At 41.7% G+C, this 19,328-nt stretch overlaps 1 protein-coding gene across 4 annotated transcripts in view; it reads right to left on the bottom strand.

Annotated features, from left to right (window-relative positions):
* Positions 1–19,328, bottom strand: part of fam13b (family with sequence similarity 13 member B) — a 45,958-nt gene that overhangs the window by 17,651 nt on the left and 8,979 nt on the right. For 3 of the 4 annotated variants that reach the window (XM_054792532.1, XM_054792534.1, XM_054792535.1), the window contains exons 2-7: positions 18,564–18,712; positions 15,081–15,290; positions 14,090–14,302; positions 11,450–11,627; positions 10,448–10,592; positions 5,960–6,084 (exon numbers count right to left, since the gene is read on the bottom strand). In XM_054792532.1, the coding sequence (XP_054648507.1) occupies positions 5,960–6,084; positions 10,448–10,592; positions 11,450–11,627; positions 14,090–14,302; positions 15,081–15,246 (827 nt within the window). In that variant the 5' untranslated portion in view covers positions 15,247–15,290; positions 18,564–18,712. Of the gene's footprint in view, positions 1–5,959; positions 6,085–10,447; positions 10,593–11,449; positions 11,628–14,089; positions 14,303–15,080; positions 15,291–18,563; positions 18,718–19,328 lie in introns of all 4 variants that reach the window. The other variant, XM_054792533.1, reaches the window with a different exon arrangement.

The raw sequence follows: 19,328 nt of genomic DNA, 5'->3' as shown, positions 1-19,328 counted from the left end.
CTCCTCTCGCACCCACCCACACAGCCTGTCAGAAATCATGTTCGCATGTTAAAGGATTGGATGCTATGAAAGCGACAGTAATAACTAAGCAGCATAGTGCTTTTTTTGTTCTCTATTTTTTTTTTAAATTACGGTTTCTTTTAATTCTTATATTTAGTGTTTTTATTACTCCCCTCCTTCATGTGTTGTGTATGCAGTGTGAGTGACTTCAGTGTTATTTTAGGTACGAGTTCCGGCTAACACTAAAATTCGACTTACAACGCGTCATAGGAATGAAACACTTTCCCTAATCCTGACAGAATTTTTATTTTTTATGAAAAAAACTTATTTATTGGAGAATTAGCTGTCAGCAGGTTGCATTGTTTAATATTTTATTCTAAAATCATTAAAGCTGTGAACACAAAACCTAAGCAGTTTCATGTTTTGCATTACTGTACTGAAAATGAAACTAACTGTGACCTTAAAACTGAGCTACATACATAACCGTGATTATGGTATACAGTTACGCGACTGTACATGTTGGTGCACAAATAAATGTAGAAACATTTATTTCAATGGTTTTTTTCCTGCGCTGACCTTTCCCCGATGAGATTCGATATTGCTCTTTTCCCCAAACAAATCAATAAATCACTCTCAATGTGACACTATTAATATCTCTGTGCCTTTCAGTTCCACCCGGCTCAATGTGAATCCCAAGAATTCAGACACAATATTCCACAGGCCTCATGGAAAAAAAGATTCTAGGCAGTGGATAAACTTGTATCAAATATGTTGAAGATTAAAATGCAGGATTCTATGGGTTTGAAAGACTAAGTGCTGCCAAGATGCAAGGTGAGCGTGTTCTCAGGTCATGTTACAGAAGCATGGCAACAGCAGGAGGAGACAGACTCTCCTGTCAGTCAAGCAGCAAACAACTCGGTCACAGCTATTGACTCACTAGATGCTAGCCGTCTATTTCAAAACTGTTGCAATCTGCTAGAGTAACTGGTGCAAATGCACAGGTGAGTGGACTTCGCTTTTGGTTCTGCTCCAGAATTCCAAGTAGCAGGCTAACACCATCCCCTTTTAGTGCTATTAGCAGCATCACCGTGTTGACCAGCAGGTTGGTGTGAAACAGCTCTCAGGATTGTCTAGCAGCTGTTTAAACACCGACAGTTCATGACCACACTGTAACCTTAAGAAGCAACACGAGGGCTCCTGTTTGTGTCTTTTTGGACAAAGAAACGTCATACTGTGTTAGTTTATTTGTTTCAAATGGCACATTGGATTGTGTTCGACCTTTGAAAACGGCATCACTTTATGCTATTACGCGGATTTATGAACCTTTTTAATGCAAATGTGCATGGGAATCATTGAGTTATATGCATTAATGATTTTTTTTTTGTGCAGCCATATTGACCGTGACATTTGACCGACAATCAGCTCTTCCTCTGGTCACGACCATCGAATACTGTGTGGCTGCTCAAACTGAGCACTTTATCCTCACGCTACGGGTCAGTGATGATCAAATGCTTTGCTAATGCAGGCTGTGGACCTGAAAGCTTACATTACAACATTAATTCCTGCACGCAGCCAGACGCTCCTCTTAGACGGGGCTGCAAGCCAGCGACGGCTAACACCCACCCACACACACATACCAACGGCACCAATCACAGAAGACTTAAAAGATCCAGAGAGTCTGGCCAGGATCGTTTTAAATATGTTGGTGCAAATAAATCACCTCCATCTGCCACAGAAAGCCTTCCACATACACACGTGAGCAAATCCCGCCGTGTTGTCCCACAAACAAACCATTTACCACAAAGATGTGGACAACGTGGACGAGAACGTCCTCTGTAAATGTGCTGATGTTATTCAAGGGCGAAGTTATCATCACACACAGTTGATCCAAAACAACTGTGATTAATTTAGACTGACATTTATGCAGTGTCTCCGTCATAAAGGAGGTGATGCTTTATAAAGTCTCGTATCAACAAATGAATGTGCTAGGGAGTATGATTTAAGAAAAATCAATGTGTGCGCTTGCTGGATGACCGTCTCCAATCATCTATAGTGCCAGCAGGGGGCAGGAAACTGATTGGGCGCATGCATGCATATGTGCAAAAGGCACACAAATCTTCACTCCCTGATTGGCTCATCTTAGGAGACTGTTTGTTAGCAGGGTTAAACACAAAAATCACTTGACCATATTAGGGATGAGTGGGGCAGTGGGTCTTGGAAGAAACCATTTCATTTTCAGATAAATTTGGATAAATGAGTGGAAGGTTTTCATTGACTTCTCATTAAAAAAAATGCATGGACCTTAATGCCAAATGACGCCTATGACTCGTGTTGACTTGTTCATCCAAATGGATGTAAATGCATAGTGTCAAATGTGTCGTGTAATGCGCATTAGTCTGAGTGCAGTAATCATCTTATAGGAGATCAGCAGGTCAGACGATGTCCCTTTAAAGGGGCATCTGACTCTCCTCCCCCTCAGGTCTACAATGTCCCTTTAAGGGGCATCTGACTCTCCTCCCCCTCAGGTCTGTCTCCAGGAAGACGTGGCTCCGAGAGTCATCACGCGCCTCTCCTGCCAGTTCAGCCCACCAGACTATGGGGTTTATCTTGAAAACCACTTTTGCTGACACTTTAGAGACATGCTGAGTCATTTTAAGGTCTATAACCTGTCAATGTATAAAGCAAGTAGAACTCCACCAAGGCCAAGCCATCCTAAACACGTCACTGCCTGCTGCCACACACAGTAAAAGCTTCTGTTGCTGGCACACTATCTAAAGCTGAACAACATACGGCGATGAAAACATAACCTTTTGCCTGGCAACTTTTCAGCATGGTAATAAAAACTTCTCTAGGAATTATTAGTAAGTATTTCAACACAAAAGGCAGAATTTTGTGGTTCTTTAACTGGACGCGACTGCTGTTAAATTGTCAAGGTTAGGGTCACAGACGTACGCCCGTATTAAATCACAGGGCCATAGTCAGAACATCATGACAAACTTACGAGTAGCTGAAAAGATTAATGATCTACTGAATATGAGCAGGGACACACGTTGAGCTCTATCTTGAGCCACTCACTTTCTATCTCGATTTGGATGATAAACACTTGCCTGGAAAGATCTCTTTACTAATCCGTGTTTTCCACAGGAGTGCAAACTTTGTGGTGGTGGTGGGTTGAGTGGGGATGACGTAATTATGGGGTGTCCTGATATGATATTGAAATCAGTCTGATAGCAACAACACCAAAAAAATTGAATTATATTGGCCTCCATCTAGGCCTGTCACAATAATCAATAAATCGATGAATCAAATGCAACTTTTGCTAAAAGAGACTCAGAGTCCCTTTAATTTTCATTAAGTTTTTTTGTCTTTTGTTTGTTTCATATATTATACTTGTTTAATTTATTTAAAGGCGCTTGACATTCCAATTACAATGTTAAATACTTTTGAGAAATTAAAGTGTTATTGCTTTTGATACCATGTACTATAATTATTAAGCCATATAATTAATGAAAAAATGGTGTCAAATTTTGTTTTAAATATCGATTATCAAGAATAATTTGTAGGACAATTATCGTTCAGCAAAATGTGTTAGCGCCAGGCCTACCTACATCTAAAATCTTCGAAATTGGCTATCCGATATAAGCAGTCCATTCCAGACTCCGCCCCGGCCCTTCTATTCAGTAGTGCGGATGGAGCCCATGTGAACACAACAACAGCAGGTGCTAACGTGTTAACAATTGCAACGAGTAGGAGTGATGTCACCGTGTGGCAGTATTTTTCATTAAAGTCAGAAAAAAGAATTGCAGCTGGAGTGTAAAACCTGTCATGCACAAGTGTCCTGTGGTGGCACAACACCGGGAAAGTTGAATACGACCAACTTCATGGGCTTTGAGCACCATCACAAAAAACATGGCTTGACGATTTTCACATGACCATGGCTCCCTCAAACATCCAATGCTGTCCAAAACATTTGAGAAGCATGAGAAACTCCAACATGATGGCAAAAAGGCATTAGCTATAACAGAAAAGAGCCAGTCCCTGGTGAGCAATGTCGACTTTAAACATTACACTGAGCACCACAAGCCTCCCTACATTATGCATATTGTGGATAAAACTATGCACCAGATGCATCAAGATGGATCGTTTTTTCCTCATACCTACTGTTGCTGATTATCTCTGAGTAATATCACTTGAAGCCTTTTCTGACATTCAACACTACAAAATACTTAACTTACCGTAATTTCTGGTGTATAAGCAGCTACTTTTCTTAAACTTTAAACCCTGTGATTTATACAGTGGTGCGGCTAATTTATGACCATGTTCTAATCTCGTGACATCTGCTATACTTCAGCAATACTACTAATTGTTGAAATACTGTGTCGCTCATGAGTCAGTGAGAAAATGGTAGCTCTTTTTTTGGTAGGAGCCAATCAAGAGTTATAAGGGAACTCATGACAAGCTCGTCAAACCATCAGAAATCGCAGGAGCCCATTACTCAATATAAACAGTCTGATTCATGGGAACTCGTGGCAACTTAACACTCAAAAGGTATACCTAAGAAATATTTAAACTCGTATTGGTACTTGTCGTGTATATTTCTTAGGTATACATCTTGAGTGTTAAGTTGCGGTGTGATGATTTTAACTTCTTTTTTTTTGGAAGATGACACCCTACGTCAGTAAGTACTTGTCGTGTATATTTCTTAGGTATACATCTTGAGTGTTAAATTGCGGTGTGATGATTTTAACTTCTTTTTTTTTTTGGGAAGATGACACCCTAAGTCAGACTGTTATATTGAGTAATGACCTCCTGCGATTTCTGATAGGTTGATGAACTCGTGAGATTGCTCAACGCTCGTGATTGGCTCCTGTCAAATGCCTGGTCCTCACGGATTCGTGCCTGCCAAAATAGGTCTTTTAATGACGTGGACATGATCTTTATAGTCAGGTGTGACTTATATATGTACAAGTCAGTTTTTCTGTCTAAATTTAGTGGGTGTGGCTTAAACAAATTATCAGTACACTCCTAGACGTAATCAACAAATTTGCATCCATCCATCCACCGTTTATCCAAGGTTCGGTCGCGGGGCAGCAGCCTAAGCAGGGAAGCCCAGACCCTCTCCCTGGCCACTTAGTCCAGCTCCTGCCGGCGGATCCCCAGCCGTTCCCAGGCCAGTTGAGAGTCATAATCTCTCCAACGTGTCCGGGGTCTTCCCCGAGGCCTCCTACCAGTTGGTCGTGCCCCGAACACCTCTCCAGGGTGGCGTCCGGGAGGCATCCTAACCAGATGCCCAAGTCACCTCATCTGGCTCCTCTCAATGTGGAGGAGAAGAGGTTCTACTCCGAGGTTCTCCTGGATAACAGTACTTCTCAACTTATCTCTAAGGGAGAGCCAGCCAGCCTATAGAGAAAACTAATTTTGGCCGCTTGGACCTGCAATCTTTTCCTTTCATTCACTACCCAAAGCTCATGACCATAGGCGGTGGTGGTGGTGCTGACCATAGGTCAAATTGACCATAACACATTTACATAAAGGTAGTAAAAAACATGAAACAAATATATTTACAAATGCAAAGAACTTTTCTTCAGCTGCTTAAACAAGACAGAGCCACCTGTGAGTACTTTTAGAGGGTGGAGTGTCCACTGCAGCAATTGCTACTCGTTTAATAGCAAAATGTGCCTTCATGTCAGACTCTCCAAAAGTCTGGTCACATGTTTACTGCTACTTGCGTCTCCTCGCCATCTACTGTAGAGGGGTGGTCTTCTTATTCTCTGGCAGACAAGGTGCGTTATAATGTGTTTATGAGCATAGCGCCAAATCTATTTGTGGCAGCCCGGCATATAATATTTGTGCTTAAGTGTACTAAAAGCTGCTACAAACTGGAATACAAATAATGTGATGTTGCGCTTTATGTTTTCGAGTGATGTGACCAACAGACCACCCAAAAAGGAGCTCTCACCTGTCCGCAGGGTTATCTGTGTGTGTGCGTTGCGGTGAGTTTGAAGAGGCGGGACCCTCGTCACCATCCTGAGGCAGCTCTTCGCACTCCGCCTCACACTTGTCGTCATCCAACAACTCTGTGATCTGAAGACATAAACACACAGGTTAAAAAAGTTGCAATTTCAAACGTGTTCTAAAAAGAAATACCGCTGTCACAATTCTCAAAAAGCATGTGGGCGGGAGCGAACACATTGAGAGAAAATGAGTGTACATGATGGAGGTGCGGAAAGGTATGTCACAGCGGCATTTTGCAGCGGAGTGAGAAGACGTCAGAGGTCACAGTTGTACATGTCCACTTGAACGAGCCAAGGTTACCTCCAAATATCTTTGGAGAAAAACAGATGTTCCTGTGAAGACTGCCGCCATCTAAATGTGATGGCGTTATGTAATTCGGGGACAGTAAATTTACAATTTGCCTTTAAAACTTGTGATGTCAACTCCTGACAAGCAACGACCTTATCGTTTCATGAAAGTTAGCTTTGACATTTAAGGTGTTGAGATGTAAGAAGGCAGTGCAATATGAGGTTGTTTCATAACACATCTAAATATAGACAGGTCCAACCAAGCAGGTGAAGGGGGAGAAGAGGAGGAAGAAGGAAGGAATGAGGGGAGAGAGAAGCGGTAGATGACAAAATCTTATTAGCAAAGCACACCAATTGTGGACAGATATTGACAACAAAAAACAATACAAATGGTTGTGATGCTGCATGGCATACTATTCACCCCCATTGTATATTATTTCTTTAAAACATTTATAAACTTACAGTAGTTTGAATAAACTAATGAAACAAGAACAAATGCAGAGGTACTTTTTTTTGCATTTTTGTCGCAATGTTAAATGTTTCAGATCATCAAACAAATTTTAATATGAGTCAATGACAACACAACTGAACACAAAATGCAGTTTTTAAATGAATTTCTTTTATTATTAAGGGATACAAAAATCCTAATTTACATGGCCGTGTGTGAAAAAGGGATTGCCCCCTAAATCTAATTGACTGGGCCACCCTTACCAGCAACAACTGCAATCAAGTATTTGCGATAACTTGCACCGAGTCTCTTACAGCACTTTGGAAGAATTTTGGCCCACTCATCTTTGCAGTATTGTTGTAATTCAGCCACATTGGAGGGTTTTCCAGCATGAAGCGCCTTTTTAAGGTCATACCACAGCATCTTAACAGGATTCAGGTCAGGACTTTGACTAGGCTACTCCAAAGTCTTCGTTTTGTTTTTCTTCAGCCATTCAGCAGTGGATTTGGTGGTGTGTTTTGGATCATTGTCCTGCTGCAGAATCCAAGTTTGCTTCCGCTTGAGGTCATGAACAGATGGACGGGCATTCTCCTTCAGGATTTTTTTGGTAGCCAGCAGAATTCATGGTTCATTTATAACAGCAAATCTTTCAGGTCCTGAAGCAGCAAACCAGCCCCAGGCCATCACACTACCACCGCTATATTTTACTATTGGTATGATGTTCTCTTTCTGAAATGTGGCATTACTTTTATTCCGGATGTAATAAGACATACACCTTCCAAAAAGTCCATCTTTTGTCTCGTCAGACCACACAGTATTTTCCCAAAGGTCTTGGGATTCAAGATACTTTCTGGCAAAATTGAGGCAAGCATTAATGTTTTTTGTTCTTTTTGTTCATCTTAGAACTCTGCCATGTAGGCAGTTTTTGCCCAGTGTGTCTCTTATGGTGGAGTCAAAATCACTGACCTTAGCTGAGGCAAGTGAGGCCTGCAGTTCTTTGGATGTTGTTGTGGGGTATTTTGTGACCTGCTGGATGAGTCGTCGCTGCGCTCTTGGGTAATTTTGGTTGGCCAGCCACTCCTGGGAAAGTTCACCACTGTTCCATGTTTTGGCCATTTGTACATAATGGCTCTCACTGTGGTTTGCTGGAGTCCCAAAGCTTTAGAAATGGCTTTACCTTTTCTGGACTGACAGATCTCAATTACTTTCTTTCTCATTTGTTCCTGAATTTCTTTAAATCTCCACATGATGTCTAGCTTTGGAAGATCTTTTGGTCTACTTCAATTTGTCAGGTAGGTCCTATTTAAGTGGTTTCTTGATTGAGAACAGGTGTTGCAGTAATCAGGCCTGGGTGTGGCTAGAGAAATTGAACTCAGGTGTGATAAACCACAGTTGATTTATATTTTAGCAGGTGGACCAATCACTTTCACACAGGGACATGTAGGTTTGGGTTTTTTTCTCCTTCAATAATAAAACGTTTCATTTAAAAACTGCATTTTGTGCTCAGTCGTGTTGTCATTGACCAATATTTAAATTTGTTTGATGTTCTGAAACATTTAAGTGTGACAAACATGAAAAAAATAATCAGGAAGGGCGAAAACACTTTTTGACATCAATGTAGCTCAATACAACTATTACAAGGGCTTGACTTTTTTTTTTTCAATAATAAATTTGAGTGCAACTGTATATTTAAGAAATATGATGGATGGTACAATTTTTAAAGTGATTAACACACTTTCCATTTTTTTTTTTTTTAAGGAATAATGCATACCAATCATGTTGTCTCTTCATTCGCTGTTGTATAGAAACAGTTCAAGCCGGGAAGATGACAAGCGGTGAATATCATAATGGAGCATAATGCAATACGGTGTGGGGTCATGACATTGCTAGGGTGATATTTCTGGGTTAATCTGTGAGCACCAAAACAAACGCAGCATTAGCTTTCTTTCCCTGCATCCTCTTTGTCCTCTCCTCTATTCTCCCCTTCACTTGTCTCAACAGCAAACCCATCTGCTGCTGTCTGCGGTGTCGCTATGGCAACATCTCCGCTCCAGGATTCTTATTGGCTGCTGGGAGATTCTTGCCTCGTCACATCCAGAGTGCAGACACACAGGATGACTCACTGAACGCCACTGTGCCAGTGTGAGATTAGGCAAAAGAAATCATTATCATAGGCTGCTTGGACTGATTGCATTATTTGTTTTATACTTAAAGATGCATCACTCTCTCACACACTGTTTGCACTCCTGCAACTACTGTAATGTGCTCCAATGCTGCATAGAGCACTTTACTCTGAGGCCACTACAGGGAAATAACCCTATATGTCACCCAAGATAGTTCTCAAGTGCATTCCTTTAAATGTACTGGGTGACATCTTGAGCAATGAATCTAGGCAGTCTGACTCCTGCAGCTCATTCAGATGCTGAGCTGACCAAGTAATAAAAAAGGCAGTGTGACTGTATTAGAAGAGACTTACAGTTAAATTCAGCATGGCATTCAGTGAGCAGGATGTATGTGTGCAACATTTTAAAATCACCAGAACTGTTCTTTCACTTTGTGTTTCTGTCATAATGTAACAATAATGTAATAACACCTGGGAGGATGATCTATTTTGTTGTTTGTCAGCCTAAGGAAGCAAGGATACAACTGGAGGAGAAAACCTCTTCCTCTTGGGGTTAACATTAGTTCCAGGGAAAAAAATACCGTCAACAACCACTCTAGGAGTTCAAAAACAACACGTAGAATGAAGAATTCAATATATTCAGTGATGTGAGATGAAATCGGGAGCTTGGTGAACTTGTTTACCAGTAACTTGCTTCTTGGACTCGCTGGCTTGTTATAATTCAGCTTTTTCAGCCTCCCAAGTATGATGATCTTTGTGCTATTTTGTAGTGGAATAACTGTTACTGTGTTATGTTAACATACCACACACCTATTAACTTGTTGTTCCGTGTGCTACTGTGCAGTTAAATACCTTGCCTTTCCAGATTAAACATCTGTTCTTGGTCATGAATTTTGCCAAATAAATTTCAAATTCAATTACAGTCCAGTGCGACTTATACGTTTTTTTCCTCTTGACGCATTTTTTGACTGATGTGACTTGCACTCCTACTTATACTTAGCATCCAAGTGCTGCAATAGTTCTTGATGGTGCTGAAGCTCACTCTGTAAAGACATGGCTTTAGCTTGAAGCAGACAGGAGGAGGAATAAGAGGAGGAAGTAAAAGGAGGCTGAGGCGAGAGTAACAAAGCGTGCGTGGGTGTAACATATCACTGCTGCCCAAACTAGGACACCCCCTCTTCTTTAACGAGTCCAAGTTGGAAAAGATTGTTGCATCTTATCACCGTGTGACAGTATCATAAAGGTTTATCTACAATCTTGATATCGTTTTTTTGCTTTTACTGTTTTTTTTTTTTTTACTGTTCTTGTACAGAATGGCTCGATGGACATAACTGATCAGAGTGGGTCAGATCACTCTGTTTATTGTCAAGGTATGTTTTGTCAGATTTTAAATGTTTCGTCCACATTATGAAGGTTTCTTAGCAGGCAGGCTATAGGTGTCAGTTGCACGGTTATATCATCACTAGCTTCTTCTCTCTGTCCAAATTATCCTGGCTGCTTTCTCTTCCGCTACCTCCCCTCACATTTTGCGCCTGGGCTGAGGGAGACACACAAAAAGTGAATCACAGATGGTACCTGTTCGTTGATGGAGCTGTAGTCGTTGGTGGTGGAGACGTCATCGTCCTCAGAGTCAAACAGGCCCTCCTGGTTGTCCAGCAGCTCTGCCAGCACTCGGCTGATGGACTCCTGGTCACGAAGGTCCTCGCCTTCCGTTGACAGACTGCACGTGGATGGCAGGACAAGAAAAGAATATGGTGTAATATCTGGTAAGGAATAGAGTTGGCACTGAGGTGGTTTTGTGATGTTGCCTTTGCAGGAGGTCCTCAGTCTACGTGTACGAGTTCTGTTCCTATGATGCCACTGTAAATCAAGGTTTAGTGTAAGTCTGATCTTATACCCAAATGAACACGTAAGTCACCCGCTTTGTACACAGAACACATGAAGGACATAAAAAACAGTAATAAGATTAAAATACAACAAAGAAATCAAACTGTAATGAAAAAAAATCCCTGTTGTTGTCTTGCATATTGGAAGGGGTGTTGTAAGGGAGGAGGGAGTCTCAAGAATGAGACCTCTACGCTACTTAGTCATCACTGTCCATTTCTTAGGGGCAGATCCTTTCACATGTTCAAGAATACCATATTTAACTTTGATGATGGTTGCGGCGTTTGAGCGGCTTGGACCGAGCATGTATCCAATGTTAATTTCTCCACTGTCTAAGCAATGTCTAATTTCACTTCACTGTTCACTTTCACTGTCCTTTGAATGCCTCATGCTTGGGAATTAATGAAGGGGAAAAAAGTTTACTAGAAAGAACAATAGTGATGTCCGTCCTCAGTGTAGCAACGTGCAACTACGTATTCTTTATGGAAGTACATCACTACCACAAAATGTTGGAAAACGAGGACCGCCTGTATACACAATGGATTCGAACTAAAACACTCAACATATGATTGAAAAATTAAGACTTGCAACGTGTCGTTAAGTATAACTGATTTGTGTTCAGACATCATGTTGCAAGAGGAGCAGGGACTGGCATGAGGACAACTACGGCATGGGCCTACGGTAGCGTCTTACTGGAAGATGTCGGGGCCAAAGACAGCAGCGAGCGCTCCAATGTTCCAGCTCTCTTGCTGAAGCGACGCCACGCTAGCCAGGAAGCGGCACAGGAAGCGCAGCAGGCCGTAGTTCAGCTGTGGAAGCTGCTGCAGCAGGAACTTCAGATTTCTGCACAGCTCCTCCTCGCTGCTGTATTCTGAGGATGCCGGGGGGAGATTATATCAGCAAAAGCAGGCATGACTGTTTTAATCACGGTCACCACTTTGATTGTTTTAACTGGAAGGACGATGTGGTTGGTGCAATACAACGAATTGTTAGAAATCTTCCTTCAGAAGAATGCATAGGGTTAAAGAATAGGACTAATCAGGGCCATTATTTACAGTCCAGGAAGATACACTGATATGGCGACAGATGAGATTGTCATCTATTATGTTGGAAAGGTGACATAGGGTGAAATGGCGGCTCAAATGGCCAAAAAAATGTTGTGATATCAAAGGCAGAATTTAATGAATGACAGTATAAAAACTCCCCCATGGTTGTCAAGGGGATTAGAATAGATTATGTGTGATAATAACTGAGTTAAAAGAGGACGGGATGAAGGAGTAGAAACAGAAACCTAACAATAGCAGCAGTGATTATGATTCCATTAGAAATAATCCGCCTCTTCATTTTTGGACAAGCTTATCTGCAATAGTTAAGGTACTGTAAGGCAAATAAGTCATGCATATTAAGTGCAATATGCCACACAGTTATAAAATGATCATGTATATTTGAATCAGATTCAACCAAAATATTTCAGTCCATATAATCCCCAGTAATAACATAATCACACTGTGTCTTTGTATGAAAGAAACTCTGACATTTATGATGAAGATGTTAAGCACCACCTTAGATGTCGTAAACAGAACAACAGGACATTACCAAAATTTACAGTGTCCAAGCCACCACTTTTTCCCCTCACGCTTTGACCCCTGCGGCTTATACAGTGACACGGTTAATTTATGGTTACGTTCTAATTTCGCGACATCTCGTATACTTCAGAACAGTCATTTTGCGCTTCATGCACACACTTTCATCATGGAAAACACATGACGAAATGCGTATGGTGCTTTCAAGTCAAAGGCAATCAATCTAGCAACTTTTACTCAAATCTGCCAGTGGATCCTGACATGCGTAGTAGTGAGTAGTGTAAAAAAAATCCATAATCACCAACGGGGTTTCGAAAAGCGTGATGAAGAGGCGAGAACAAGCTCAAGGGCTAATTTGCCTCGAGATGACAGTGACACAGAGCGACAACGAAAGAGAGCGAAAGACTGACAAAGTGTGTGACGAAGGAAGTATGAGGCTGTTCAATTCCGACAATGAAGAAAAGGCAGGAGCTGGAAGGTGAAAACAGCGTTGAATGACTTTTCTGGTAGGCTACTGTTTAACCAACCATTTTACATGCACTGTTCGGCACTGTGTGGAAAAAATAATTGATCTAATTAAAAGGTAAAAAATCTTTCTGTGTAGTAAATATCCCATGTTAAAATGTGGACACCTGCAACTAGAGAGGTGTGGCCTATATATGTATAAATCTTTATTTCTCTTTAAATTTTACTGGGTGTGGCTTATATTCCAGTGCACTAAATAGTCCACAACAATGGTCACCAACCTTTTGATCCCCGGTCTTGGCCGTGGACTTGTGCAAGATCAAGAAAATTATATATATATACACACATACACAATATATGCTTTGTGTTATTGGTTGTTGGTTTCAACATTTCAGCTTTTTCTCATTGTGCCTTTTGCTGTATTTGTATAATTTTTGCTGTTTTTTAAATTTTATTTTGTTTCTGCAGTGATACAATGACAAATGAGCCATGGGCTGCAGATGGCCCCTGAGCGGCACTTTGGGCACCCCTACAACACTACTTTTGTGGCTCTCGGTCAGGGTTGGGCTTTTGGCGTCGGTTTCATGCGCAAACCAAAACTCTTGTTTGTTGGCTCAGTGTAGTGGGCGAGCGATGCAGACCGACGAGAGAGGGGCTGGTCAAAGCGCTCAACAGTCAGCACTTAACGCTCAAAGAGTTTTTTGGAGGTGCACGTCTATGGAGTTATATTTGTGCCTTAACTTTGAGGTAGCAAAGGCCGATTTTGAGCCCTATTCACAAGCAATAATCACTGTTGTGTGAGCAGGAACATCGCTGCATGCGTTCTGTCACTCCCTCACTCTCTCGCTTGACCTTTTTGCTAGCGCAGGGGGGTGAGTCGGTGTACGAGGTGGGCCGGTGTACTAGTGTACCTCCGACCGGGTTTTGGGGACTGGTCTCCTTGCTGGGGCTCGCGGGTTGCTGCATGAATAGCGGTGAGGCATACAGGCGTGTTCTGTGGACAAAATGCGTGCCTGTTGGTCTCTCTGGGAAGTGAGGGCACTGACGTGATAATACATTTTTTTCAAATGTTCTCGCGATCGACTGGCAAACTCCCAAAGATCGCCTAGCAGCTCACGATCGACGGGTTGGAGACCCCTGGTCCAGAAATTATGGTAGTTAACTGGGTAAATAAGAAAAAGAAAGTGAAAGATGCAGGAAAAAAAAATGGTCGGTTACCTTTTAGATACACTAAAATGAAACACAGTGTGGGTGAGAAGCGGGACTAAACAATGGTATCGCACACCTTGATGCAGTTGTAGTATGTGCCCCTGGATGGCCAGTGGTATAACAGGCTCGGGGAGCTCCTGCAGGAAGAGTCGGAGCAGACTGATCGCAGACGCCAAGTCCGCCTCCTTGTCCAGCTCCACCTCCGCGCCGCTGTCGTAGCGCTGCCGCAGCCAACCCACCCGCTCTGCGTTGCCGTTAACTAGGAAGAGACCCTCAAAGTCCAGATGACCTGAAAGGATGAGTCATGATTGGGTATTTAAGGGCCACACTATACACGTAAAATGTTTGTTTAGCTTGCATGGCGTGATGTTATGTAATGACACGTGGCGGAACTATATTCTTGAACTTGAACTTCTTGAACATACATATATATGTTCAAGTTCAAGAATATACAACAAATGGAGACTGTTTTCAGTTATGTAATTTATCATTCTCATTTTTGAGATAAATAGTATTTAGCATTATGCAACAAACCTTCAAGTGCTGTAATTTTCCATTTCAGTCTTATTTTAAAATGTACGGTAGTTTCACAACATCCTTTTGATGCTGAGCACTTGCTAATACCTCAGTCATCACACACAAATTAAGAGATTACAGCTTTTTCACAGGCTGAATAACTTCCTGACTCGCAGCGGGGACCTATTTCACGTACAAGCAGAGACCCGCCGGGTTTAAAGCCTTATTACATAACCTCATATGGTCAAGAGGCCCCCTGCACGCACAAATGGACAATGAGGAGACTTGAGGTGAAGCCTCACTACACGAGTTACATAAAATAAACCCACTCTCCTTTACAGTAATATTTATTTTAAGACCGCACGAAAAATAACTCCAGCCAGGATGTTTAACACAAGATATGAGTAACGTTAGGAAGTTTTACTGTGGGAATGCTATTGTGCTTCCAAAAACAGCATATACTGTTACTATCTGATGACAACTGTGCATTCATGTTTTTTCTCTCCCTGTAGGCACTGTGATGTAATTTGGTGGCTGTGTGCGTGACTCACCATGCTCCTCAATGTAGTCAACGATGTCTTTTACTAATGCAGGAACCTCGTGGCCGCTGAGTGTGTGCGTGCGCGTCACCTCCTCCAGTGGGACGCCGAAAACCCGCGTGGGGCCGGGTGAGCCCCCGCCTTCGTTGCCAGGCAACGGAGACACGCTCTTCCTCATGGTCTCCTCCTCCTCCTCACCACAACCCCGCCAAGACCTCACGTCTTTGGAGAGAAAAAAGAAAAGGCTAGAGGACAACATTCATAATTTGCTGCAATTTTTGTGTATATTTAATACTAAATTGCCAAGCAGCTAAATATTCCAAATGACAGTGTGGTTCCATGTTGGGGGAAAGTCACAGTTTCATAATTCCACTCTTATATAATCCTCATTACTTACTCATTTAATTCCCATCCCACTCAGTCTATTTGGTCTTGTAAACATCACACTTGAGTTCCCATGCAAAGGCAGTTAAAGTGAACGCAAATGGAGCACGAGGGGGGCAATCTGAAGGTAAACAGCAGCAGATGATGTCCAGTCCACTCACAGGAGGAACACCACTAAGAGTTTTTAGCACTGGGGTTTGATTCAAGCAAACCCGTAGAGAAAAAGGGAAAATGCATTAATTACAAAATAACACTAAAAACAACAATAATGGTAAATGTTGACACAAGTAGGGTTTTGTTGTGCACAATCAGTTCACAAAACTTAAATGGACCACAATGACCAAAAATTTGTCTTCATTCGTCATGTCCTGAGGTTTCTTCCTGAGGCGGTCAAACGGGTCCTCCTCTTTAATCTCTTGACAACCATCTGAAAACCAGTTTATCGTATTGACGGTCAGCTTCTTGTGCAATGCATCGTTTGAGCAAAGCGGTGCATTTTTCTCAGGGTTGCAGTTAATTACTGTCAAATGTAGTTATTGGGAGTGTCACAAGACGAGACGATACGCGGGATTGGGTCTACGAGAACGAGATGAGAAAAGATGAACATTTTTAAGAAAAGTAAAATGATTATTAATCCCCATATTCTTGTCAACATTATTTGACACCAAATAAATCACTAATGTTATAATACGCTACCGGTCAAAAGTTTTAGAACACCACAATGTTTCCAGTTATTTATTGAAATTCGAGTCGTTCAAGTCCAATGAATAGCTTTAAATGGTACAAAGGTTATATATGTATTTTTATAATTTGCATGCATGACCGTAAGCATGGTGCTTTAAATGTTGAACTTCTGTCCATAAATTGAAACAAAAACTACAAATTATTACTTAAAATAATGACGGCCGTTGTAGCTGCCACTGCTAATCATTTATGTTGACATGTAGTTATGTAAAGACACATGTACAATAGATTGCAGATTGCAGTGGATTGGCTTTACGTTTACTCTAAAAGAACTACAGTTCCTGTGATGCTTAGAGTGCGGAAGCAGGAAGTACAGTCGGTCCGAATTAGACTCTCACTATCAGAAGTCATGCGCAGAGATCGTGTTTTGATCTGACAAATCTTATGTAACTTTGATCAAATGTAGAATGACTACAGCCTCTGTTTGGACATTAGCACAGTGGAAGCTGTTGAACTCTGACAGAAAACAACAGTCACACGCCGCAAGTGAGTGATGCTGGGAACGGCAAGTGCAGGTAGGATTGCAATGATTATAGTGTGTGTAAAGCAATGTGCGGTTCTAATCCTGCCTGGTGCACTGCCACTTCCATATTACGTGTATGATCATTCACAGTAGCGATGCCACAGCTCTGTCTGACTTCTGGCTGCCCTCTTCCAGCAAGATAGCTTTTCTCTGAACAAGAAATATTGTCACCTTTTAATCTCCTCTAGTAGTTACTGTCTTCTTTCATCAGGGAAAGAAAATTAAGTGAAATATTTTAGAAAAAGAGCCGTCGTACAAGCCCATGCATTTGGAATGGGCATTTGAGTATACTTCCTTGATCGATGAATTGGGAAAATGGGCATTTGAGTATACTTCCTTGATCGATGAATTGGGAAAAGGGGCATTTGAGTAAACTTCATTGACCAAAGAATTGAGAAAAGTAGGCCTGTCATGATAACAATAACAAAACTTGCTAGTCGATAACAAAATTTGCTAGTCGATAATTGTGCTATCAATTATCGACGATAACCGATAATTTCAAAGACCATCATGCCATGTCATGTCACATTTGAGCAACTCGATTGAACTCAAGGGTAGTGTACCTTTGTGAGGGCCAGAAATTACCAACATTAATGTTGATGAATCATGGGAGGTCACCAATTCACATACCAAGCCTACTCATGGTGTCAAAAGAACTACACACAGCAACGCAATAGGTGGATAAAAACAAACAAGACACTACCAACGTATAATGCAGAATGTTAACCAACTACTATGTGAGCACTAAGTATGTACTGTACTTCCTAGCAACTTACAAAAACTGTACAGCAAAGCACACTGGGAAACAGGAAGTGCTCGACACTGTGATCGCGCACCATTTTGTGCTGTTTTGTTTAATATTTACTCTGCCTCAGGAAGGCTCTGATACACATCCACGCTGGAACTGTGGCACTCGGCTTAGAAACTATCGCTTTTGTGCCTTGATTCCCATTCGCGTCTGCTTGCCAACTGCTAGCATTCCGTGTACTTAGCCCCTGCCTCCACTACTGGGACAAAGAGGCTTAATAGCTAAGACGATGCTCACTCTCTTGATGTCATATAGAGCCAATGCACACAGACACATGCAGAGTGAACCCTCTTCTCATCCGGCCTGTGTACCACAGAAAGACTAACAGATGGAGCATACCGCATATATGTACATGTCGATTTATCGGGGGCTCATAATTAGACCTGTTTTTTTTTTGTTTTTTTTAAATTGTTCGTTAAATCAATTTATCCATTATCGTGACAGGCCTGGGGAAAAGTATTATTTGGTTATATTTTAAATATTCTTTGTATATCAATTTCAGCAGAGAACATCAAACTTGTGTTTTGATGCCACTGTCATATTGATCAGACTAATGTTGCTCAGAGGAGGTCGCATGGACGTGGATCAACTTCCCAGAGCAGATGCAATGCAGTCTTCTTCGGAGTGAAACTTGTTGAAACAAGAGCGCCTCTGCTGGTTGCAGCCTTGTGATGCACTCCATTTTGACAGTTTCCCACAATCATTTAGCCAGCCATTAAGAATTATTGGCGCATCTAGATATAGGCTAGAGATAGGCATAAGCTCTAGTCGGCATGGTAATGTTGAATATAAAAACTATTGGTGCAAACATATTAATTACTGGACTGGAGAAGTGCATCTTTACACACTATTTAAAAACAAAACTATTAAAAATGTTCCTTGCACATTTCAGCTCAATAGTTACTGCACATGGCGTTATTGTTTTGCATCCCATTGTCTTTATTTATGCACATTTTACTGCATTTTTGTAATTACCTCTTTGTTCCTATTTTATTACATTATTGTACAATTTCAGGTTGTGTGTGTGTGAACTCACCGTGTAGCAGTGAAAGTGTGTCCTATGCTCTCCTCCCCTGGCCAGTGAACCACTGAATCACCTATGGCTGCTTCAGGTTGTGGCAAAAGATGAGCCGGTAGTTCCTCATTGACGGACCGCAAATCCCTCTTGCAGGATTCCTTTTCAAGCTACACTGATGAGAGAGAAAAGGGTGGGGAAAAAAGGAAAATGAAATGAGATTTTTTTTAAGGAGGGTGGAGACAAATCTAAAAAGAAGATAAGCCGGTTGAAGCAGATTGAAGTCATATCTCCAGTAAGAAAAATGTTTGCTTGCACGAGAAAAGTACACATTAACAATGGTGACCATCAGTTAGACTGCTGCCTCAATTGAGACAGTGTCAAGTCTTTCATTCATACAAACAGAAATCGAACACTTAACACTGCCCCATTCAGCTCACGGTGATTGTCTCCTCTGATGGCTTGTTAAACGAGAAACTTGAAACCACCTTCAACGGGAAGACGATGCTCTCCCACAGGTGAGATTCATTTCAAAGTCTCTTGTTTTTGTGTTGGAGCTTTCTATGGGCCCATTCTCGCTCACTCCATTTCATTCTTACATACACTTGAGAGCTTGAGAGGTCAAGACTGTGCTGTGGACGTGCACAGACCGCAGTCATTAAAGCAACACCGACTAAGCTGCAGACCTATGTTCTGTGTGTGTACGTGCATGTGTCCTGCACGCCTCCGCAGACTTTGTGCAAGTCAACTGTGACTTTGTGTTGGCTAATTAGGGTTTATTAAAAA

Source organism: Dunckerocampus dactyliophorus, chromosome 11, assembly GCF_027744805.1.
Source record: "Dunckerocampus dactyliophorus isolate RoL2022-P2 chromosome 11, RoL_Ddac_1.1, whole genome shotgun sequence".
Classification (NCBI taxonomy): domain Eukaryota; kingdom Metazoa; phylum Chordata; class Actinopteri; order Syngnathiformes; family Syngnathidae; genus Dunckerocampus; species Dunckerocampus dactyliophorus.
This window is presented reverse-complemented; position numbering and strand designations above follow the sequence as displayed.